The sequence below is a fragment of the Gallinula chloropus genome (genome assembly GCF_964237585.1).
Source record: "Gallinula chloropus genome assembly, chromosome: 32".
Taxonomy (NCBI): domain Eukaryota; kingdom Metazoa; phylum Chordata; class Aves; order Gruiformes; family Rallidae; genus Gallinula; species Gallinula chloropus.
The window spans coordinates 1,502,660-1,527,435 of record NC_140117.1 but is presented as its reverse complement, the minus strand read 5'-3'; the positions used below and the strand labels follow the sequence as shown (position 1 = coordinate 1,527,435).

The 24,776-nt window shown below is 60.8% G+C and overlaps 2 protein-coding genes across 2 annotated transcripts; both read right to left on the bottom strand.

Annotated features, from left to right (window-relative positions):
* Nucleotides 1–1,240: 1,240 nt before the first annotated feature.
* Nucleotides 1,241–15,204, bottom strand: LOC311202931 (ADP-ribosylhydrolase ARH1-like; the record flags this gene model as incomplete). The annotated part of the gene is given in 13 exon segments (XM_084277576.1): nucleotides 1,241–1,884; nucleotides 2,566–2,749; nucleotides 2,821–2,900; nucleotides 4,083–4,188; nucleotides 4,274–4,372; nucleotides 5,261–5,429; nucleotides 5,431–5,498; nucleotides 5,567–5,640; nucleotides 11,944–12,016; nucleotides 12,542–12,617; nucleotides 13,668–13,741; nucleotides 14,482–14,723; nucleotides 15,131–15,204. Coding segments are annotated over 13 exon segments (1,692 nt in total). The 3' UTR covers nucleotides 1,241–1,511.
* Nucleotides 15,205–22,025: 6,821 nt separating this feature from the next.
* On the bottom strand, nucleotides 22,026–23,955 carry LOC311202797 (killer cell lectin-like receptor subfamily B member 1B allele B). Its single transcript, XM_084277449.1, has 5 exons — nucleotides 23,716–23,955; nucleotides 23,016–23,162; nucleotides 22,694–22,857; nucleotides 22,334–22,443; nucleotides 22,026–22,235 (listed from the first exon to the last, which is right to left on the bottom strand). Exons 1-5 carry the CDS (start codon nucleotides 23,861–23,863, stop codon nucleotides 22,112–22,114), a joined length of 693 nt encoding a protein of 230 aa, XP_084133575.1. The 5' UTR covers nucleotides 23,864–23,955; the 3' UTR covers nucleotides 22,026–22,111.
* Nucleotides 23,956–24,776: the final 821 nt, after the last annotated feature.

The window sequence follows — 24,776 nt, the reverse complement described above, 5'->3', positions numbered from 1 at the left end:
CACCAACAACCCCTGGGGATTCTCCTCCCCCAGGAACCCCCAACACCCCAAAGCCCCAACCCCGCTTCCTACAGGCTCCCCCTTCCTCCCCAGCTGTCCCCCTCCCCTTTACCTCCTCCCCCCCGAGTCCTACAGGCCCCCCCTTCCTCCCCAGCTGCCCCCCTCCCCTTTACCTCCTCCCCCCCGAATCCCACCCAGGCCCCCCTTCCTCCCCAGCTGCACCCTCCCCCCTTTACCCCCCCAATAGCCCCCAACAAGCCCCATCCACACATTAAATCTCCTTTATTGCTTCTGGCTGCACTCAGTGACCTCCGGGGGAGGGTTGGGGGGGGGGGGGGGTGGAGTCCCGGGGGAAGGGGGTGTCCCGTGGGGGGTCCCTCAGGTGATGACACAGATGGGGTGACACCAAAGACTCCCCAGTGAGACACAGGTGGGGTGACACCAAAGACTCCCCAGTGAGACACATCTCACCTGACACTGAGTTACTCATTCTGGGGTGATCTTTCAATTTTGGCTCTCCAACAAGCTCCTCCAGCTCCCAGCCTGGCACCCTCCAATGTCCAACTGGTCCCTGAGCACAATGTCACGTGCTTTGGATATCCTTGTCATGGGATTGTCATCCTGCCTTGGAGTAATTGCCTAGGAACCCATCAGCCATGGGCTGGGAAACCCCAGCATCCAACCTCCAGAGGGGCCCATCACCACTGTAGTGTTTAACAGTGCTGGGCCACCATCTCTTTGGGATCCCTTGACTCCAAGACCCCTTGGGCACACCACCTTTGGGCACACCACCTTTGGGGTGATTAACCACAGGGTCCACCCCTCTGGATGCTGAGCCCTGGGGGCCCAGCACTTTGTCTTTCAAAAGACCTTCAGGCTGTGGTGCCCACTAAGGTGCCCACAAGAAGCCACCAGAAGAGTCTTCTACCATCCCGGGTGGCACCTGCAGGGCTTGTGGGCTCCTTCCTCTCCACCCATCACTGATGATGATGATGAGCCCACCCTTTGAACACGGGGCCCAAGTTCTGGGCTACCAGGAGACTGAGCGACAGTGAGAACCCAGTGAAGGGCCCCTGAGCTGCTCCATGTCTGAATGCCTCTTGGAGAAGCTGGTCAGCCAGAACTGACCAGCCTAGAGAAGGTTTGGCTGCAGGAGGTCTGCCCATGTGACATCTCAGCCATGGCAGTGACAGGACAGGAGGTGCAGGACACAAATCTGGACAGACAGTGATTTGGGAAGATGCTTTTTTACTGTGGGGGTGCCCAAGGCTCTTTGGGGAGATTCTGGGGTCTCTAAGAGTGGAGGGAAGTAGGGCCAGCAGGATGGGGCTGTGGTGGTCTCCAGGGCTTCTTTGAGCCCTTGAAGGGCATTGCTTGCCCCTAGGATCTCCCAGGGCTGTTTGGGACCCCTTCAGGACCCCACAACAGTCCCAGCTCCCCCCGGGGTACAATGGTGTTTCCCTGGCCAGGGGACAGGAGGTGGCACAGGCCAGAGTTGGGGTGGGGGGGGCTCAGCATCCCCCCCAGGCCAGCGTGTGGAGGCGGTGGGCAGCATCGCGCAGCCGCCCGCGGTGCTCGAGGCAGCGGTGCAGCCCGGGGGGGACCCGGGCCAGCCCCCAGCGCAGCCCCCAGCACCCCGCGGCGATGGTCCCCGTCGAGTCGCTGTCCCCGCCGTGCAGCACCCCTCTGGCACAGAGGTCCTCCCAGCACCCCCCGGCTGCCAGCAACGCCTCCAGGGCCACCATGGGCGCATCGTGGCCGCTGCGCCCCGGCCACCCCTGCAGTGCCCAGCCCAGGTACGCTGCATCCCGCTCGGCCGGGGAGGGGAGGGGGGGCAGCGTCGCTGGGCCACCGCCCTCCAGAAGGCCCCGGGACTCCAGGTACCTGCGGGGACATGGAGGTCACTGGGAGCACTGGGGGCCCTGGGAATGCCGGGGGGCAGCAGGGACGTGGGGGGATTGGGGGCAGCAGGGACAGCGGGGGAATGGGGGAACTGGAGTCAGCGGGGATGTAGTGTCACTGGGGTCACTGGTGACACCGGAGCGGTGGATGCAGTGGGGACACCGGTCACAGCAGGGAAACCAAGAGCACTGGGGATACTGGGGACACTGGGGGCAGCGGGGGTGTTCAGCCCTCCTCAGACACGCTTCCAGTGTTGAGGGTGGCAACACTGGAGGGATCTTGGGGACACTGGAGGGATCTTGGGGACACTGGGGATATCCTGGGGGCACCGGGGGCAGCAGGGACACAGTGGGCACTGGTGACCCTGCAGATTGACTGGGCACCAGGGTCGGCAGTGACACCAGTGACCGTGGGGCAGGGGACACTGGGGACATCGAGGCTCTGGCACAGCACAGTGACACCAGTGACAGTGGGGCAGAGGACACTGGGGACATCGAGGCTCTGGCACAGCACAGTGACACCAGTGCACTGCGCTGCCAGGACTGGGAGAGAGCCTTGTGGCAATGGGTGATGTCAGCAACCCGCTGAGCCCCTCCCGGTACCCCCACCACCCCCTCCCAGTGCTCCCAGTGACCCCAGCAAACCCTCCCAGTGCCCCCTCACCGGTGCCAGGCATCCCTGAAGAAGGGCCAGGCCTCAGCATTGTCCCCCACAGCCACCCCGGCACTTTCCACGTAGTCCCAGGCCAGGGGCAGGACCCGCATCAGCTCAGCCCCCCAGCGCTCCGGGGGCTCCCCCCGAGCCCCCAGCGCCCCAAAAAGGGCCACCGCCAGTGCCCCGAGGTACCCTGTGTGGATGGGGCTTTCAGAGGGGCTGCAGCGTGTCCCCCTGCCCTGTCCCCTCCTGCCTGGCACCCACCTGTGGGGTGGTGGTGGGTCATGCGCCCACTCTCGATGCTCACCCGGATCAGCGTCGGCAGCTCCCGGGCGTGCGGGTACCTACACCGGCACCACCCTGTGCCCCCCGGGCCGGGACCCCCGTCCCGATGCTGCCCCCCCCCCCCCCTTGGCCCTGATGTTCTGGTCCCCCATTTGCCCCTCCCCCCATGGCCCATCCCCCACACTCCTGTACGCCCCGTCCCCCCCATGGCCCCTACCCCAGCCTGACACCCTCATATCCCCACCCCCCAACTCTGACACCCCCATGTCCCCCCCTCCGTGTCCCCATGTCCTCTTGTCCAGCCGCTCACCCCCATCCCTGTGACCGCCTGTAACCTCCCCCAGCCCTTCCACCCCCGACCCCTGTCCCCGCCGTGAAACCTCCCCAAGCCCTGACAGCCCCTCCCCAAGCCCCCTATGCCCCCCCATATCCCCACCCCCAGCCCGGACACCCCTCCCCTCCCCGAGCCCCGTGTGCCCCCATGTCCCCACCCAGATCCTCCCCAAACCCTTTGTGCCCCCCATGTCCCTGACCCCAGCCTTGACCCCATCCAACCCCCTGTGCCCACCCATGTCCCCGCACCTAACCCTCCCCAAAAATCCCTTCACCCCCATGTCCACCCCCAGCCCTGAACCCCCCCAACCTTCTGTACCCCCATGTCCCTGCCCAGACCCTCCCCGACCCCCTGTGCCCACCCATGTCCCCGCCCCAGCCCTGACCCCTCCCTGACCCCGTTCCCCCACGTCCCCGCCCTCACCCTCCCCAAGCCTTTTTGTCCCCCCATGTCCTCACCCTCAGCTCTGACCCCTCCCCAAGTCCCCTGTACCCCCATGTCCCTGCCCAGACACTCCCCAACCCTTTGTGCCCCCCATGTCCCCCCCAGCCCTGATCCCTCCCCAAATCCCCATGTCCCCACCCAGACCCTTCCCGAACCCTTTGTGCCCCCCCATATCCCCAACCTCAGCCCTGATACCCCTCCCCTCCCTGAGCCCCTGTGCCCACCCATGTCCCCACCCAGCCCTGACCCCTTCCTGAACCCCCTGTCCCCCACCATGTCCCCGTCCCAGCCCTCACACCCCCCCCACCTCCCTGTACCCCCACGTCCCCGCCCCAGCCCTGAACCCCCAACCCCTGTGCCCCCATGTCCCTGCCCCAGCCCTCACACCCCCCCCAACTCCTGTCCCCCACCACGTCCCCGCCCCCAGCCCTGAACCCCCCAACCCCTGTGCCCCCCGCCCCACCTGAGGCCTATGGCCAGGCTCCGCATGGCGGCCCCGCACCCGCTGCCCGTGGGGTTGAAGGGGATGCGGTACCCCGCTGGCTCCCCAGGCCGCAGCTGCGAGGTGCCTGGCGGGGGGGGATTGGGGAGAAGGGTTGGGGCCGTGAGACCCCCTGACCTGACCCCCCCGCCCCCCCCCGGCCCCCCACTCACCCAGGATACTGGTGGGGCCCGGCTTGCGGCCCTCCATGTCGCTCATGGCGGCCACGTAGCGCTGAGCCAGCTCCTGCAGCAGGGCTTCCCCCTCCAGCCCTGGGGGCACGGCGTGAGGCCCCTCTGGGCGGGGGCACCCACAGCCCTCCCCCGGACCCCTCGAATGCAGGGACATGTGGGCACACCCCCCACTGATTCCCCCCCACCCCCCACTGACCCCCCAAAGCTTTGGGGTACAATAGAACCCACCCCCAGGAAAGGGGAGATGGGGAACACCCCCCGTGGGGTTTTGGGGGGACATTCAGAGACTCTCTGGAGCCCCCACTCCTCAGGGGGTGGTTGGGGGCACCTAAAAGCCCCTCCCAGTTTGGGTCAGGGTGATAATGGTGACCTGCCCTCCCCCCGCCCCCCCCCCCCCCCCCTTCAGAAATCCCCCAAAGAAATAAGGTCCCCCCAAGATCTCCATGTACAGCCCAGGCGTACAGCAGGGAATCCCCCCACACCCCTCCCTCCCATCCCTGGGGTGCATTGTGGACCATCCCCTGCATCTGTGGGGGCCTATGGTGAGATCCCCCCCATAAACCCCCCCCCGAGCTCTGAGGAACCCCCAGACCCCCCCCATACACCCCAGAGGTATACCCCCCCACACTCACCCCCATCCCTGGGGTACAATGGGGACCCTCCCCTGCATCTGTGGGGGGCTATGGTGAGATCTCTCCCCATAAAAATCCCCCCAAGCTCTGAGGAACCCCCAGATCCCCCCTGTACAGCCCCACCCCACCACCTCCCCCATCCCTGGGGTACACTGGGGACCCTTCCCTGCATCTGTGGGGTGCAATGGTGAGATTCCCCCCCCCCCTAAAAATCCCCCCAAGCTCTGAGGAACCCCCAGACCCCCCTGTACAGCCCCCCACAACTCCCCCATCACTGGGGTACACTGGGGCTCCCCCCCCCCCGCATCTGAGGGGTGCAGTGGGGGGGCACAACCTGTGGCCAGGCCCTCGGCAGTCGCAAGGTGCAGGACGGTGTCATCGCTGACGGGCCACTGCGGGGGCTCGAGGGTGATGGCCCCCAGCCCTCCCAGTTCAGCCAGTTCGGCGTGGATCTGGGCTCCGGAGGTGCAGTACTCCCAGAGACCCCCCCGGTAGCCCAGCGCGTTCCCCCACCCCGCTCAGCACCATGGCGGCTTCGTAGGCTTCCAGCGAAGGGACGCTGCAGGGAGGGGCTTCAGGGGGGGCTCAGATGTGGGGGGACACCAGGGCCCACCCCCACCCCCCTCCCCGGGACACTCACGTCTCCTCCATGGCGGGACCGGGTGCCCCTCAGGGTTCAGGCACAGGGCCAGCGCCAGGAGGGTGAGGGTGTTCCTGGGAGTGGGGGGACTCAAGGGGGGGTCCCCGTAGCATTGGGGGTGGGAGGGGAGGGATCCCAGGAGGGGTGGTGGGAAGGGAAGAAGTCCCCAGACTGAACTGAGAGGGGGCAGGGGGTCTTGGTGGGGGGACCCAGAGGGACGAGGAGAGGGTGGCAGAAAGCAAAGGGCTGGGGGTACCCCAAGGAGCCCCCGAATTGGAGGGGGAGGAGGGGGGCTGGGGGTGGTCTCAGCGAGCCCTGGAGGGGGTGGGGGAGCAGAACCAAGGTTCATCCCCACAGAGAAATGTCCCAGATTTATTCCCCTGGGCCACAGTTTTGGGTGAGACCCCCCCACACCCCAATCCACCCCTCCCATCCCCCCTGGATTGGGCGCTGCTCCCACCCAATTAAGGGGTTTGGTTAATTAATAAAGTGGCTCATGGCAGCGAGAGGGTCGGTCTGTGGGTCACATCCAGAGTGGGGCTGGACACCCCCAACCCTGTCCCTGCTGGACACCCCCAACCCCCAGAGATCCTGCCCAGCCCCCCCAGGACCCCCCAAAGGTCCCAGCTCCCCAGGTACAATGGGGGACAGGAGGTGGCACAGGCCAGAGTGGGGGGCTCAGCATCCCCCCCAGGCCAGCACAGGGGGGACACGCGTCAGCCCCCCCAGCCCCCCCAGCGCTGGTCCCCGTCCAGTCGCTGTCCCCGCCGTGCGGCACCCCCCTGGCACAGAGGCCCCCCCAGCACCCCCGGCTGCCAGCAGCCTCCAGGGCCACCATGGGCCAGCATGGCCGGGGAGGGGGAGGGAAGAGGGGGCAGCGTCGCTGGGCCCCCACCCCCCAGGAGGCCCCCGGACTCCAGGGACCGGCAGGTGAGGGACCCTCTGGGCCACCCAGACCCCCGGGGGTACCCAGAACCCTCCCCATAGGGTGCCTGTAGGGTGCCCGCAGGGGATCTATAGGGTGTCTATAGGGTGCCCGCAGGGGATGTATAGGGTGTCTCTATTGTGCCCACTGGGTGTCTATAGGGTGCCTATAGGGTATCTGTAGGCTGTCTATATGTGCCTGTATTGTGCTCACTGGGTGTCTATAGGGTTCCCATAAGGTTCCTATAGGGTGTCCAGAGGGTATCTATAGGGTGTCTATGGGGTGCCTGCAGGGGATCTATAGGGTGCTTGTATTGTGCCCATTGGGTGCTTATAGTGTTCCCATAAGGCTCCTATAGGGTGTCCATAGGGTATGTATAGGGTCCACAGGGGATCTATAGGGTGCCCGCAGGGGATCTAGAGGGTGTCTATAGGGTGCTTGCAGGGGATCTATGGGGTGCCTGTTCTGTGCCCATTGGGATCTGTGCTGCCTGGTGCCCCCTGCACTCCCCGCCCCTCCCATGCAGACACAGAAAGGTTCTCAAGAAATGGCTTTTAATGAAAAATTGGAACAAAACAGTAATCAAAGGTACTAACTACAGAATCAACACCCTTCTTCCCTCCCTCCCTTCCCTCCCTCTCATTTCCCCCCATCCCTGCAACAGGGCTAAGTGAGATGGTAGAGCCTGGCAGGGTGTTGTCTTCCATGGGGACATCTGTGTCCACAGAGATGTCACAGACTGTGACAGTGTCCACATCCATAGGGACAGGACAGGTGTCCCAGCCTGACACACTGTCCACATCCATGGGGACCGGACTGTCTGTGTCTCCACGGGAGAGGATGGACTGTGTGCAGACAGGGAGCGGGTGGTACTGGGGAAGCGATGCTGCTGTCCCCTGATGGCTGTAGGGCAGGAACAGTTGTGCTTGTCCCTGGGGGGCCGTTGGTGTAAGCAGGCTGCTGGGTGTCTGCAGCTGTGTGGCCCCTGAAGCACAGTGCCAGGCAGAGGAGCGATGCCGTGACTGAGCAGTGAGGGGGTTGCCAGAGGCAGACTGGTACTGGAAATGGGGAGCTCTGAGCAGCTGCCGCTTGGCAGATCTGCAGGGGGGAGAGGGAGATGTGTCAGGCTGGGGGGCGGAGGGAATCCCTCAGGCACCCGCCGAGCAGGCCCCAAGCGTGGACCAACCTCTGGTCTGTCCCAGCTGAGTGGGAGGGTGCAGGGAAGGGCTGCTGCTGCTGCTGCCCTGGCAGGTGGTGGAGGTTGGTGGGTCCTGAGAGAGAGACATGAACACACGCTGGTGACCATATCCCCAGCTGGGCCAGGAGCGTGCGCGAGGGCACTGAGAGGGAGCAGGGAGAGGGGCGAGAGGGGCTGTGCAGTTCCCCAGAGTGTGTCCCTGAGCAGCCAGGAGTGGGCTCAGGCCTTACCTCCAGTGTAGGGGGTTGAGAAGATGGGTGGCATCGTGGTGGGGGCAGAGAGACCCCCATGAAGTGCACCACAGAGGTGGGAGCGCCATGGTCGCTGGAGGGTCAGCTACAGAATGGTGTCTGGATGCTTCTGTTTGCGCGTATCCTTGGTAGCAACAGGGACACTCCCAGAGTCGTTTGCTGCCCCAACAGTTTTGCCAGCCCTCCATGGGCATGGAAAGGGTTAACAAAAAGGTTACAGGAAGAGTTACCGTCCATGGCTTCATGTCCAAGTGGAAACCACCACAAAGTGCTGCCCCTCCAAGGTTCATCCTGCCACCCATCCTATTGGATATTTGTACCCGTGACACGCACAGTGGGATCGAGTGCACCCTCAGCAAGGTGTGGGTGACACTGAGCTGTGTGGTGTCTTTATACACTGGACAGAAGGGATGGTGTCCAGAGGAAAACTTGGCACACGTGGTTTTGGGTGCCTTTTGGAAGCTTTCCCTGTACTGATAAAGAAAACATCAGCTGGCTCAAGGCCGGAGTCTCAGAATCACACGATTGGGAAAGACCACCAAAGACCAGCAAAGACCACCAAAAGGATGGTGATGGACTCCAGGCCGGGCAGAAGCTTTTCTGGGTGATTTCTGACCAGAGAAATGTGAGCCCTCATCACCTTAAAAACACATTTCCCACTTGTCTAATTGCCTAGTGATCATAGAATCATAGAATTGTAGGGGTTGGAAGGGACCGAGAGAGAGAGGAGGAAAACACTGGTGCCCAAGTTGGCTTTTCCTCCTTTGTCTGAACGGGCTGGGAAATATCACACCTCTCAGCTCCTGGCTACACGGCTGGTACTAAGGCCAGGGGTTTGGCTTGGACAACAAGGGGATGTTCTTTGGTGACTCCAACCTGTTGGAGAGGGACAGGATCCACCTGTGTCTAGAAGGGGCCCTCAGGAATCCCAGACCCGGGAGGTAGGATAAAGTCTGGAGAAAGGGCAGACTGAGTAAATACCAGCTTTACCATCTCTACCATCACCTGGCTGAGCCATCAAAGAGAAGACTTAAGAAATGAAGAAGAGAAGGAAATTCCTCCCAGGCTGCCCAGGGAGGCTGGGGAGTCTCCTTCTCTGGAGGGATTCAACACCTACCTGGACACTGTCATGTGTGACCTGCTCAAGGTGATCTCCCCGGACAAGGCTGGAGGTGCTTCCCCTCTGGGAAGTGACCTCCCAGGTGATGCCCCTCTGACAGAGATGTCACTGGTTGGTCACCAGAGGTCCCTGGCAACTGCTGCTATTCTAGACCTCTATTGGGTTGGCTTGAGACAGGGGGGCAGCAGGCAGAGAACCAGGATGCACATCTTGCAGATGGGGACAAAGCCAGGAGATTCAAGATCCTGTCAAACTGGAGTTTTATTAGTCCATCTGCAGCAGAGACAGGACTGATTTTTTTTAATTACTATTTTTTAAGAGAATAGGCATAGCACTAAAGTCCTAGTAATAAAAGAAGTGAGAATGAATAAAACCTGAAGTATCTCTGTTTATCCCACTCACAGGCCCCGTTACAAACCTGTAACTTGGCAAGTAAAAGCAGGTGAACAAGTTTGGATAAGAACATAAATACAAATCTGCTATCAATAGCAGTTAAATCTAAAAAATAAATTATAAATTGATTAAAGAAGTTGCACATGACAATTTCACATTCAATGAAGCCACAATTGGAGTACGTGAAAGTATTGAGTATGATTATCAATACTTTCAAAGGGGGAAATGTGACAGTCACCCTAATAAAATAGCTTCACTTCTATGTTATTTTGGTTCTAGTGTAGGATTTGATTTTGATTTTAAAGGAGTTAGAGCAGCTGTGAGAATATAAGGGGGAAAAAAAGAAAGAACCCCAAAAAACCCCACTCCAACATGACTGATGAAATATTGTTTATAGGGTCCCAAACAGCTCCAGTCCCAAACAGCTTCACACCAGCACGGCTTTTTTTTATAAAATTTAAATATTTAATGCAATAAAATAAATAAATATTTCTCTTTTCACAATTAACAGACAAAAACAGAACAACAAACCCAACCCCATGTTGCAGGGAGTTGGTCAAACTTTAGAACAGAAACTAAACTAAGAGTCTAAACTAAACTAAAGAGTCTTAACTGAACTAAACTAAGGGTCAGTCCAAGGGGATCACAGTGTGACTGCAGTGGTGCCCGTCTCACAGCAGCTGCCGATGGATTATGTCCTACACCATCTTCCTGTGGAAGTGAGGGATGTGACTCTGGAAAGAGAAGGAGAGAGAAAGCTGTTACATAGGAAGTCAGGGTGGCAAGGAGGCACAAACACCCGGTTCGTTAGGGACGGGGAGCGCAGCTCTGCCCTGCTGAGGCCACCCCGAAGTGCCGACCCCAGCAAGCGCGCGCCCGGCTGTCTTCTGGCAGGAATTTGCTGTTTAACCCAAAAGAGAACAAAAGATCCTCTTGATCTCCAGCATTTAGTCCCACAAAAAGCCAGCTGCTGAAGGAGACTCCCACAACAGCAGAAGCTCATTTAGGAAGCCCCCAGACCACGCCTTGTCAGAGGAGGAACAGGAGAACCAAGCAAGGAACTGCAATGCCCACCCTGTACCCACACACCAGGTGCACCTCCAGGAAGAGGAAATACAAAAGCTTTTGGGTGGAGGAAGTTCCCAGGCCGGGGGCTGGGACAATACCTGGTGTCTGCCCTCCAACACATGGTGTTACAACCACCAGCTTACGTGGATTCAAAGCTCTGCTGCCACAGAGAGAGTCACCAACAGCATGAAAAAAGGACTAAAGAGCACCACGTAACCACAAGCCTGAGTTAAGAAGCGGGTACCTAAGGGGCTGCAGTAATGTGTCACCCTCCACAAGTCCAGACAACCAGATACTACGTCCTCCTGCTGTGTGGTGCAGCTACAGTCTACCCAGCAAGTGGGACAGGTACGAGTCATGGGGATACTCACAGGTCCCAGATGGAAAGGGATCTCCTCCCTATTTCTGTTGGTCCAGGTGATACACAGTTGTCACTGGTTGACTGGAGAAGGCTGGAAGACTGGACAATGATGGAACACACAACAAGGATGGAACAGCAGAGTAGGATGACACGTGGCAGTAGTAGGATGGAAAATGGAAGTAGGATGGCACGATGTAGTAGTAGGATGGAACACGATAGTAGTAGGACGGCACACCGGAGTAGGATGGAACACAGCAGTAGGGTGGAAGACTGGTGTGTGATTTAACTCCAGAGTAGATTCGAGCAGTGGTGTAGATTGGAGGACTGTACAAGACTGGAGCAGGGGGGAAGGCTGGAGGAGTCGAGGAGGCCGGAGGAGTCGAGGAGGCTGGAGGAGTCGAGGAGGCTGGAGCACTTTGGTGCAGGAAAAAACAACAGAGAAGAACCACAGTGTTTACAAGCACAGCATTTGGTATTGACACGTGTCAGAGCACCATAAAGGAGACAGTTTATTCCTACACAACTGTCTACATGTGAGTGGGGAGCCACAGCTACAGCAACAGAAATACCTCAAGTACAACAAGACTGTCAACCCCCTGGACAGAAACATCCTGCACTGGTGTCACCACAAAACACAGCAGGCATTCCTGTGCAGAGACCCTTCACACTCAGCTGGGTGACTCTGAACTCGGGCAGACCAGAGGGGCAGGAGTCAAATTGGTCACCTTAGTGTTACCCAAAAGAGAAAACTGCCTGTAAGTTAAGTGAGAAGGACCAGGGGAGGAGGAAAGGAAGAGAGAAAATCCTGGCATCCCCTGTCATTACCTTACATTTCACGTCCCCAGATTAAAATAAAAATCTTCTCTAGTTGGGAGGGGAGGAAGGAAAAATAAAAAGCTACTGAAGGTTCACCTCCCATAGGACAGCAGCCCAGAAAACCTTGGAAAAACATCCCTGTGCGGACACAGAGACAAATGTTGGGCAGCACAGAGGAAGTTCAGGAATGAAATGGAAAGCAAACCTTTCAGAGAAGAAAGTCAAAGCAAACTCAAGGGTTTTACCTGGCACAAGGAGCTGTCTTGTCCCACAGGGAGAGTGTTCCGTTGGCCAAGGGAGTCCCACAAGGTATTTGATCTACGAGAGGAGAGCGTAAGCAAATCAGCCACTGGTAAAGGCAACTGAGGAGGCTGATGAGCTTCCCCAAAGGTCAATGTTTCCTCTCTCCCCTACGTCCCCACATTCCCTGTGTTCTGTTGCTTTACAACAGTCTCAGATTTTCTTACTGGCAACTGCAGCAAGTTGCCCTGGGCACGAGGTATCGCCAGGCTGAACCCCAGATTCAACCCCAAAAAGGGTTCTGGGGATCTAACACCCCAAACCAAACCAGTTTCCTTCTGGCCAGCTGGCAGCGGCCGTATCGCAGCTGGAGCTGGCTGCATCCAAGGCAGCTCCGGGACTGAGATGCCGAGCAAAACACCCGGCCCCGACCCAGCAGCAGCGCAGGGATGCAGGGAAGAGACTGAGTTCCCACCCCAGCACTGCCAGACGCTACCGAGGGGCGATGCCGCCACAGCCCGTCCGTGAGCCCAGGGGGAGAGTCGCACCACACGCCAGGAAGAGCGCAGGAGAAACAAGCTCACGCCCTGACGTCAGCCTTACCAGTCTGCACCAGTTCTTCTCCTGGCACACAACTTCTAGGTCTTTTCACTGCAGGCTCAGATGACAGGGCCTGAGTCTGGAACAGAAACAAACAAAGCACCACCCTGAGTTCAACCTGAACACCAGCCCAAGCCAGCGGAAGCTTCCGGAAAGGGAGGCAGCTCTGGTCCGATATAGGGACCAGGATTTGCTGGCTCAGAGTGCAGCAGAAGGATCTCGGCAGGATCTCTGACCAGCACGCTGCCCTTTGGGTTTGATTGTTAACAGGGGCTCTCCCCCACGCAGGGATTAAACCCCCTCAGGCTTCCTGCCCAGTTCCCCTCGGGCAGCTCCTCAGCATTCCGGAGTTCAGCCCTGACTCTGGCTCGGGGAGAGCTGAGCCTCTCAGAAAGGGGTTTTGTACAAACAAAGAGTCAATGGTGCTCTCAGGGACAAATAACAGAGCACGAGTGTTTCTTACTCCTCTCACTCTACGGGGCAGTAAGAAAAAGAACACGGCACCTCCCAACCAAACTAAGGGGTCGAGCAGCTCAGGACTCGTTTTTACAGAGCCAAAGTCCTAGGGGAATCCTCTCCCAGGCCGGGGGATACCCAACCCAGCAGAGAGGGCTTTATCCAGAGGAAGCAGGCGATTGTTCTCCCAAGGTCATGTGTTTTGGGTGCTCCTTCCTCAGCTCCACGTGCCAGAGCAGAGCAGGCAAACCTGAGCCAGGCAAACCCAGCACACCAGAGGCGCCTGCTGTCAAGGGCAAAGAAGAGCCTGAGGCTGCACAGGTTCAGGAAAGTCTCTGCTAACCTCTCCCACAGACTCTGCTCCTGGAGCGGCATCGCTGCCCGAAGCTCGGCGTTTCCTTGCTGCCCTGGCTGGTACCTTCACCGCAGCAGCAGAAACCTCTTCAGCCTTCTCCTCACACCCAGGGATGGCAGCATCTAAACAACAAAGGCAGGCCAGGTGACAGCGTGACTTAAGAGGGGGTTCGGATTGCCATTTGCATGGCAGCCCAGCTCCTCGATCCCACCCAGAGCACTGGGATTCATTCCAAGCTGCACACCCTTCTGCACTATCAGACACCCCTCAGTTTTCCAAGGGACACCAAACCCCAGGAGAACCAGGGCTGTGAACTACCTTTGTCATGGGCGCCACCTGGTTGTAGCTTTGGAGGTTCCTGCCCATCAGGATGTTCCAAAGGCGGATGAGAGCTGAGTAGAGAAGACACAGAACAGGGATTTACAACCACGGCTGAGCTTCACACAAGCACAACTCCCAGGGCTAATTGCTGTAGTTCCCCTTCCAAGCCCCCCTGGGATCATCTCAGACACACACACAGACACCGCAGAGCATCCCCCACCTCTCCCAGCCAAGGCTCTGCTGATTATCCCTCCACAGTGGGGTGATTCCCTTCTGTTAATGCTTCTTCATGAGTTACACTTGTTCCCAGCACCAAACCCATGGCTTTGGCTAACGTGGAACGGGCTTTGTTTCACTCTGCACAGGTTAATCCCCCCCCCAAGCCACACACTGCCCTTCAGCGGGGCAATGCCCCTGTGTACAACGCTGAGTTACTCTCCCCGGGGGGTTCACCACCCACACTCTCAGGTCCCTTCCAACCCCACAACCACCCACCATCTGTGCCTGGGAGCTCCAGGACGCCGGCACCGCTTCAGCCCCGGGAAGGCAGCCCCGTGTCTCCACACGCCCTACGCCGGGACTCCCCCCCAGCCGCTGCTCCCCCTCTCACACACACACACAGAGCCCTCTGCTCCTGCCCCACGCGCGCTCCCAGGGCCCGTTTCTTTCCCAACTCCCCGCTTCCCAGACGGAAAAGCCCCCGGGGGGCCAAGGGGGGCGGGGTCGCCAGGGGCCTTCTCGGGCCGGGGGGACCCGCAGCTCCGCTCCCGCCCTGGGCTCCAACGCCCAGGAGAGGTCCCGCAGGCCGCACCCGGGAGGCCGCGGGGCCTCAGGGACGGGGCGAGGCCCTCGGGCGGCCCTAAGGCCTCGGGCCGGAGCGCTGACCTGGGGGGCGGCCTCTGCAGCGGCGGCGCGGCCGGGGACGGCTCAGGGGGCGCGGCGGGCGGCGGCCAAGAGGCCGCCGAGGGGCCCCGGCAGCCATCGGCACAGAGGCACCAGCAGCCCGCGGCGGGAACGCGCCCGTCCTGCGCCGCGCCCGGCACGGCCCGGCCCCTCCCACCAGGGGGTGGGGCAGCCCCGCCAGTGGCTCCGACCGCTGCCTGTCTGGGCGGGGCTGGGCCGGGCTGGGCCGTCCCTCCCCGGCTCTGCCCCCCGCTTGCCCGGCCCGGCCCTGCCCGGCCGCCCCTCCCAGGGCTGTGCGGGGCAGCCCCTCCAGTGGCTCCTCCCGCCGCCTGTCTGGGGAGGCAGAGCCCGGGCAGGAGAGGGGCGGCTCTCTCCTCTCCTCTCCTCTCTCTCCTCTCCTCTCCTCTCCTCTCTCTCTCCGCCCCCCCACCGCAGGTTCTGCGGCCCGAGGGACGCAGGTGGGTGGGAGCGGCCGGCGGCCCGGCCCCTGGGCAGGTTCCCCCTCCGGTCTCCTCCCCCCGGCTCAGCGGGGGAGAGGACGGAGACCCGGGGCTTACCGAGCCCTTTCCCCAGCGCTCTCCCGGCGCTCGGCGCCTGTCTCCGCTCCCGCAGCACCGACCGGCTCAGCCATGGCCGAAGACTCGACTGAGCGAGAGCGGCGGGTGGGCAGGACGCGTGTCCCGGGACACGGAGCGGGGACTTGGGAAGCGTTGAACGGCCCCGCCCGGGACCGGCCGGACCGGCTGCCCGGGCAACGGCGACGCGCGACCGGCCGCCGAACCCGCCGGGAACGGCCGAACCCAGCGGGCGGGAACGGGGCGGGTTTCCCCTGTCCCGCTGGGTTCGGCTGGGTCCCGCAGCCACCCCGCTCCCCCTGCCCTGCCCGAGCCAGAAGGGCGGGGATGCGGGGAGGGAGGGAGGGAGCTGCGCGGGCAGCCGGGGTGAGGCTTCTCGGGGTGCCCCCGGGTTTCCACCCCGAACATCCCGGCACCCCCTGTGTTTCCCTCACGTTTCTCCTTCCCGGGGAGAACAGGATTCCCCACCGAGGCAAAACTCCTCCGTGGCAGACGGGAGGAGGATCGATCCCTTTGAACAGCCAGCGCTGGGGATCTCCTGCCTTCAAGTCAGGCTGCCAGCACTAGAACTAGATGCTGCCTCTCTCAGCACAGAGCAGATGAAGCCCCCAGCCCCATTCACACCAGCTACAAAGTCCCCACCACAAAGGCAGGGCTTATTCTCCCTGTCGTGACTTGTTGGCGCTGGTGGGCAGCGGATCAGCCGGGCTTCCAGGCCGTTCTCCCTTCCCTTGTTGGAGCAGCTGTTTGTCCATCTTCTTCTCTCCTTGCTGAACATCCTGGCAGAAGGGAGGGAGAGAAAGAATTAAAACAGGAGATGAGGAGCTCAGGGTGTGAAGGGAACGTTTGTGATCTGGGGACAGAGCAAACTGCACAGGCTGTTCCCAAGGCACTGGAACGTTTGATGGTTGGGGACGACGTATATAAGGGAGCATAAGAAATCGCATTTATAGTAACTAACACATAAATAAGAGTAAATTCAATTACTAACTATTGCAGGATGCTTGGAGGGAAAGCTGATAAGGAGAACATAATAAATGGGAGCAAGGCTGTGACTCGTGACCTCAGCATCCCAAGGCAGGTGGCACCTGGGACGGATAAGGAGGAAGCATCAGGAGGAAGGTACTTCTTGGGATGGATAAGGAGGAGCCCCCTACTCACTCAGATCGCTGTGGGGACAGACAGGGACCATCTGTCAGCAGACAGACGGTCTGTTTCCAGACAGGCAGGAAGCCGGGTTTATCCCCCACCCCGGGACCCCGCTCCAGGGATCCGCATCCCTCAGGGGGGAAGGGATCGTGATGTCCCGGGTCACAGAAGCTCCGCTGAAGGAAAGAAAGAGCCCAGATCAATCTGTCTTTGACCATCTCGGGGTGCACCGCTCCCGGAGGCACTGCAATACCGCGACGATGCGCGGAGCGGAGGGAGCAAGCTCCGGGTCCAACTCCCAAGGCCAAAAATCCGTTTAATATAAAGTCCTCTCATCGAGGACGTATCAGATATTAAACTGATAAGAACAGATACTACACTTGATCTTAGCCAAAAGGCCGAGAAGCGATGCTCGTCGTACACCCAGCACCTCCACACACCCCCGCCGGCACTCACACAACTCACGGATGCTACACATCGGCCCCAAAACACCCTCACGTCCCGCTCGTATTCGCATTCCCCTGCCTATCCCGCCTCTTCCCGCCGGGATCCGCTGCTCCCGGCTCCGGGAAACCGGCGGAGAGCTCCGCACCGAGCACTCCCAGCAGCCCGGTCGCTCAGCGCTGCTCGCGATTTGCATGGACACGCCCCTCTCCAGCCGCTGCTCTGGCCGCTGTCCTCCCCAAACAGCACCCAGCTTCTTCCTTCCCCCTTCCTGCTCCTCCCGCCCGTCCTTATCCTTCCTTTACCTTCCCTCCCCCACTCCCGCCCCCGCCCCCTCCCCCGCCCACTCCCCCCCAGCCTTTCCCCCCTGGTTCCCAGCACCGGACACTCAGCCGAGCGCTGCGAAGCTCCCCGAGCCCCCGGGGATGGAGCAGCGGGAGCCGAGGGGAAGGTTCTCCCCGCTCCCGCTCTGCACATCGTGTAGATCCACACAAGGCTGCCCAGGGCCCCATCCAGCCCGGCCCTGAACACCTCCCGGGACTGAGCATCCCCCACCTCTCTGGGCAGCCTGTTCCAGCAGGAAGAAATGGACGTTTTAAGAAGTACAAATGCCAGAGTTCATTGGATACACAAGAATACGCTGACGGATCAGTGACCCTTCTGTTCTCACCAAGAGGCCATGGGGGGGGCCTGGCCTCACTCAGCTGCACAGGCGACCGCTTGGACAGCGGCTCCAGAGGCTCATGGCCTTGCTGCTCAAGCCACTCTGCAACAGCCCTGCCCTGGGTTGGAACAATCCTCATTACCAATACAGGCTGGGGGATGATGTGCTGGAGAGCAGCCCTGAGGGAAAGGACTTGGCGGGACTCCTGGATGAGAAGCTGGACATGAGCCACCAGTGTGCATCTGCAGCCCAGAAGGGCAACCCCATCCTGGGCTACATCACCAGAACTCTGGCCAGCACAGAGAGAGAGGGGATTCTGCCCCAGTGCTCTGCTCTGGGGAGACCTCACCTGCAGTGCTGGGTCAAGCTCTGGAGCCCTCAGCACAAGGACATGGACCTGCTGGAGTGGGTCCAGAGGAAGATCTGAGGGCTGGAGCACCTCTCCTGTGAAGCCAGGCTGGGAGAGTTGGGCTGGTTCAGCCTGGAGAAGAGAAAGCTCTGGGCGCACCTTACAGTCCCTTTCAGACCCCTGAAAGGTGCCTGTAGGAAGCTGGGGCAGAACTGTTCCTGCGTCACCACAGAGCTCAGTGTCACCCACACCTTGCTGAGGGTGCACTCGATCCCACTGTGCATGGCACGGGTACGAATATCCAATAGGATGGGTGGCAGGATGAACCTTGGAGGGGCAGCACTTTGTAGTGGTTTCCACTTGGACATGAAGCCATGGAGGGTATCTCTTCCTGTAACCATTTGTTAACCCTTTCCATTCCCATGGAGGGCTGGCAAAGCTGTTGGGGCAGCAAAGGACTCTGGGAGTGGCCCCGTTCCTACCAAGGATACGCGCAAACAGAAGCATCCAGACACCATTCTGCAGCTGACCCTCCAGCGACCATGGCGCTCCCACCTCTGTGGTGCACTTCATGGGGTCTCTCTGCCCCCACCATGATGCCACCCATCTTCCCAACCCCCTACACCGGAGGTAAGGCCTGAGCCCACTCTTGGCTGCTCAGGGACACACTCTGGGGAAGTGCACAGCCCCTCTCGCCCCTCTCCCTGCTCCCTCTCAGTGCCCTCGTGCACGCTCCTGGCCCAGCTGGGGATATGGTCACCAGCGTGTGTTCATGTCTCTCTCTCAGGACCCACCAACCTCCACCACCTGCCAGGGCAGCAGCAGCAGCAGCCCTTCCCTGCACCCTCCCACTCAGCTGGGACAGACCAGAGGTTGGTCCACGCTTGGGGCCTGCTCGGCGGGTGCCTGAGGGATTCCCTCCGCCCCCCAGCCTGACACATCTCCCTCTCCCCCCTGCAGATCTGCCAAGCGGCAGCTGCTCAGAGCTCCCCATTTCCAGTACCAGTCTGCCTCTGGCAACCCCCTCACTGCTCAGTCACGGCATCGCTCCTCTGCCTGGCACTGTGCTTCAGGGACCACACAGCTGCAGACACCCAGCAGCCTGCTTACACCAACGGCCCCCCGGGGACAAGCACAACTGTTCCTGCCCTACAGCCATCAGGGGACAGCAGCATCGCTTCCCCAGTCCCACCCGCTCCCTGTCTGCACACAGTCCGTCCTCTCCAGTGGAGACACAGACAGTCCGGTCCCCATGGATGTGGACAGTGTCTCAGTCTGTGACATCTCTGTGGACACGGATGTCCCCATGGAAGACGACACCCTGCCAGGCTCTACCATCTCACTTAGCCCTGTTGCAGGGATGGGGGGGAAATGAGAGGGAGGGAGGGAGGGAGGGAGGGAGGGAGGGAGGGAGGGAGGGAGGGAGGGAGGGAGGGAGGGAGGGAGGGAGGGAGGGAAAGAAGGGAGGGAGGGAGGGAAAAAGGGTGTTGATTCTGTAGTTAGAACCTTTGATTACTGTTTTGTTCCGATTTTTCATTAAAAGCCATTTCTTGAGAACGTTTCTGTGTCTGCAGGGGATGGGCGGGGAGTGCAGGGGGCACCAGGCAGCACAGATCCCAATGGGCACAGTACAGGCACCCCATAGATCCCCTGCAAGCACCCTATAGACACCCTATAGATCCCCTGCGGGCACCCTATAGATCCCCTGTGGACCCTATACATACCCTATGGACACCCTATAGGAGCCTTATGAGAACACTATAAGCACCCAATGGGCACAGTACAGGCACCCTATAGATCCCCTGCGAGCACCCCATAGACACCCTATAGATACCCTATGGACACCCTATAAGATCCTCATGGGAACCCTATTGACACCCAATGAGCACAAAACAGGAACCTATAGACACCATACAGCTACCCTATAGGCACCCTATAGATACCCTATTGACACCCTATAGAAACTTTATGGGAACCCTATAGAGACCCAGTGGGCACAATACAGACACGCTATACAACCCCTGCGGGCACCCTATAGGCACGCTGCCATGCTGAGACACCCCTGGGTAGAGCCTTGTGTCACCCCGGGTGGGGACAGCGCGGTTTGGGGACCCTGCGCTCGGGGGAGGCTGTGAAGCGTCCATCACACCCCCCCCCAGCATCCCCAGGGAGCCCAAGGCAGGGTGTCCTGGGGCAAGACCGCTCTCTGCACAGAGGTGTGACCCCATTAGGGGACCAGCAGCAGGAGCTGGGTGTCCCCCAGACCCCCCTGCTCCCTCTTTTGGGGCTCAGCCCTGAGACCTGTAGCTCAGTGGAGATGGGACGCCAGCCAGACCGCGGCATGGGACAAGCCCCAGCCTCGAGAAGAGCCCCCCTGGCTCCTCTTCCCTTGATTCCTGCCTCAGTTTCCCCATCTTGAGCAGCTCCTGGGCATCACCCCACTTCTCTCCCAAGTCACACCTGTTGCTGCCACCCCAGCTTTCCTCCCCTCCCCACTATGAATTTTGGGGAGGATGGAGAGACCGACCAGCGCTCACGACCCCCAAAGTACCTGCATCCCGGAGAGGACCCGGGATCCCCGCAGCACCCTGCTGGCCCCGTGGGGTCAGGACGGTGTAACCATCCTCATCCTCCATACCGGGGATGACTGAGAGCGGTGGTGACACGGTGCAGGTGACAGGAAACCGATGACCCCAGGACCGCCCGGGAGGCGTGAACTGGCAGAGGGGCCTGAGCTTCCTGACACCATCCCAGCTAAATAACCAGAGAGCTGCTGGGCAAAGCAGCCCCGAGGCCTAGGTGAGGGGTGACAGGGGGGTTGCCTCTAGAGAAGGGAAAATCAAGGTCCTCTGCTGCTCCCCTGCAGGGGAGAGGACACGGAGCTGCTGGGAGGCAGAAATCCTTCCTGGGGAGGGGGAGGCCCTGGCCCAGGGTGCCCAGAGAAACTGGGGCTGCCCAGATCTATATTCTTATTCCATAAAAAATCATTCAATAACTTTGCTGACACTTTTAGACACAAAGAGGAGAGAGATGTTGAGCCTGGAGAAGAGGAGGCTGAGGGGAGACCTTCTCCCCACCTCCCCTGCCCTGCCAGGAGGGTGCAGAGAGGTGGGCGATGGTCTCTTCAGCCAGTGGACAGGAGATGGGACAAGGGCCAGTGGGCTCATGCTGCCCCAGGACAAGGTCAGAACCTATTTCTAAGGGCCTGAACGTGCTTCGTGTTCTCAGAGCTGCTGTAACTGCTCTAAAATCAAAATCATATTCGAAGCTAAACCCCAAATACCCCAGAATTCCAGCTATTTCAGTAGGGTGACAGTGAGAGGAGGAGCCCGAAGCGAGAGGCGGGCTGTCCCGCCCTCAGGTGAAGAACAACGACCCGGGGCAAGATGGCGGCTCCGCCCAGGGGCAGCGCTACTAGAGTTTTACCGCCCACAGGCGGGAGGCTCGCTGATTGGCTGCCTGTCCCGCCACTCTTCCATCGTGAGGCGCTGATTGGTCGGAGGGAGCCGTTTCGGTGATCCCGCCTCTTTCGCCTGAGGTGTTCGCCGCAGGAGCGGATACGGAGCGGGACTGGAAGGAGACTGGGATCGCGGCTGCTGCGTGGGAAACTCCGCGGTAACGGCGGTGGGACGAGCCCCGTGTGGGGGTATATCCCGAGACACGGGGTGTCCCCCCAGTGTCGTGACCACCCCCGTGTGTCCTGAGCCCCGCACACCGTGTCACCCCCCACAGGTACGTCCCGAGCTCCCCGCCCCGTGTGTTCCCGCCCCCCCACCCGGTGTGTCCCGAGCCCCGGGGTGTCCAGACCCCCCCGTGAGTCACCCCAGGTGTGTCCCAGCCCCGCTCCGTGTGTCCCCCCTCGCCGGTGTCTCCCCAGCATCGCTCCCTGTGTCTCCCCCCCCGACCCAGGTGCATCCCGAGCCCCCCCGAACTCCCCCGGGTCCCCCCTCCCCGGTGTGTCACCCCAGACGGTTTCATCTCCCAAACAAGCGGTTTGAAAGCGACTTTCAATATTTCCTTCCTTTTTTAGCGGTATTCTCCCCTCCCCGCCCCCCTTGCCCGATCCCCTTCCCGCGGCTTCCCCCCCCTGCTCCATCCGAAGCCGCCGGAGCGTCGCGGAGCCGGAGCCGTTGGTCGGTTACCCAGGAGGATGCTCCGAGTATCCCCGGGTGACGAGTTTTGGGGGCATCTCAGTGATTTTGACAGGTGACTCGGCTGCTCGTGGCTCCCCCCCGGTTTGTCCTGACCTCAAATACACCCAGCCAGCTCGTTAAATGTAAATTCGTGGGGAAATTAGTGGCCAGCTCACTGCAAGCGGATGGGGAAAGGGGGTGGGGATGCCACAGCCCGCCTCGGCTCAGAGCTGGGTGGATCCTTTCTGGCAGATCCACCGCAATCCCTCGGTGCAGTACTCGGAGTTTATCCTGTTCCCCTTCAGTGTTCCACAGCCCACACTTCCATCTCCCAGGCTCTGTGATAACCTGGGGGTGTGGGAGGCAGCCCACGTCACGGCACGAGGGTCCCAAGGGTGTCTAGGGAGATCCCCACGCCAACACCCACCCCTCCCCAAAGCACTCACCAGCTCTGGTGCAGGCGGGAGCCGTTCAGCCAGGTCCAGCCCTGATCAATGGAGAATAACAAGCCGATCCAGTATTCATTGGAAGGCTGTAGGATTTTACTGATGGAGTCCTGGAGCGGGGAGAGGGCGGGTGGTGACGCCACATGCCATCCCAAAACAGGCTCCAGCCCAGCCCCTGCAGCCCCATCCCAGAAACGAGCCCCACTGCTGTCCCCACACAGGCAAAGGCACCCAGGAGCTTGGCACCGACCCCCCCCACCCCGTTCCTGGGACAGCCCTTCGCCCTTCCCCAGGGGCCACCCGCCACTCAGGCGCAGCCCTGGGACCTGCCCCACGTCCCATTGCCATCGGTGCCTTTACCAGCTCATCCTGATCCTCTGGCACCAGCAGCTCAGACCCCCGGTTCTCACACTCCTCACGGCTCTGGGTCCAGTTCCTATGAATACTGCTGTTCTCAATAACCCAGTAACACGTGTTCCTGTTCAGCGTCCAGCCCGTGGGGCAGAGCCTGCACCCCTCACCCTCTGCAAGGCATCCACAGCCACGCTTTGCCACACAGAAGCCACTTTGTCCCCTGCAGCTCCACAGAGGATGAGGGTTTCACCCCGGGAACATGGAAACACCCCGCACTCCAGCTCAGGGTGCTCTGATTTTTGGGGAGCCTGACGGCCGGGTCAGGTACCTGGTGATGGTGATGGGCAGAGACCTTTCCTCAGCTCCATGACAAATCTCTCCAGCGTGGCGTTGTTGTTTCCTATGATCACACACTCGTTCTTCTGGCTCCCCACATTCTCCTGGCCTCCCATGTTCCTCAACGACTGTCGGCAAGCTGTGCGGGAAGGATGGAGCGATGGAGCAGGGGAGAGGGTCGGGGCAGGTTCCAGTGCAGACAGGGAGAGCGGCTGCCAGCCTGACACCGCTCCGGGCAGCGGATCCCCATGTCTCTGCTCCCCCTCCACAGCCCCAGAGTCTTGGCAGATCCCTCCCCAGCGCCAGCTCCACACTCTCCTCCTGCTGCAGAGGATTTTCCTCCCAAAGATCCGCCCGACTGAGGGCTGGGGGTGCCGTGGGCCCCCCGGGCAGCATCACGTCCCCCTGGCCCCAGCCTAATTCCGTCCGAGCTCCGCGTGGCCCCAGCTCCTCCAAGGGTGTGAAAAAACGGCTCCGCCTCCGCTGAGAAGTTTCCAGTGGTTTCCCCTCCCCGCCCAAGGCTCCTCCACGTACAGCTCTGAAGAGTTCTGATCAAAACCACGTTCCAACACCTCAGCAGCGCAGGCCCTTAGCAGCAGACACGCCTCCTACACAGGCACCCTCAGGCCGGGACCCCCCTCCTGCCTCTCGTGATGGGCCCTGGGGTGTCCAGGGCCCCAGCAGCTCCTCACCCCAACTTCCCAGCGCCACCACTGCCGCTCCCAGGAGGAGGTGCCCAAGGCAGCTGGCCCAGAGCGCGGTTCGGTGCCACGGTGGACAGCCCGGTCCTGCGAGGGGAAGAGCTGTGAGAAGAGCAACAACACTGCCCCAACCGCACATCCGGCGAGACAGGTTTGCAGCGCAGGTTTGGGCTATTTTCTGCCCCCAAAACCCCTTCTGAGGCAGTTTTGCTGTTTGCTCACAGCCTTTTGTCACCCCCACATCCTGCTGCTGCCGCCCCCCATACGTCACACCGACCCCTCCGGCACCGGGGCAGGAGGTTGGCTGGGTTCTGCCCAGCGCCCAAGATCTGGGGGTCTCCTGGGTGTGAGGAAGACCCAGAGCTCAGGGGGAAGCTGAAGGGGGAGAGGCAGCCCCATACCGCTCACGGGATCATGGAGCAGTCCTGTCCGTAGCCCGGTACCGCTCGGTCCCATCCAGCATCAGCCCATGGGGCAGAGCCCACAGCCCTACATGGACAACAGGCCGACACTGCTGTGCTGAGATGCCCCTGGGTAGAGCCTTGTGTAGCTCGGTGGAGATGGGACGCCAGCCAGCCCGCGGCATGGGACAAACCCCAGCCTTGAGAAGAGCCCCCCTGGCTCCTCTTCCCTTGATTCCTGCCTCAGTTTCCCCATCTTGAGCAGCTCCTGGGCATCACCCCACTTCTCTCCCAAGTTACACCTGTCGTTGCCACACCAGCTTTCCTCCCCTCCCCACAAAGAATTTTGGGAAGTATGGAGAGACCGACCAGCACTAACGACCCCCAAAGTACCTGCATCCTGGAGGGGACCCGGGCTCCCCACAGCACCTTGCTGGCCCCGTGGGGTCAGGACGGCGTAACCATCCTCATCCTCCATACTGGGGATGACTGAGAGCGGTGGTGACACGGTGCAGGTGACAGGAAACCGATGACCCCAGGACCGCCCGGGAGGCGTGAACTGGCAGAGGGGCCTGAGCTTCCTGACACCATCCCAGCTAAATAACCAGAGAGCTGCTGGGCAAAGCAGCCCCGAGGCCGAGGTGAGGGGTG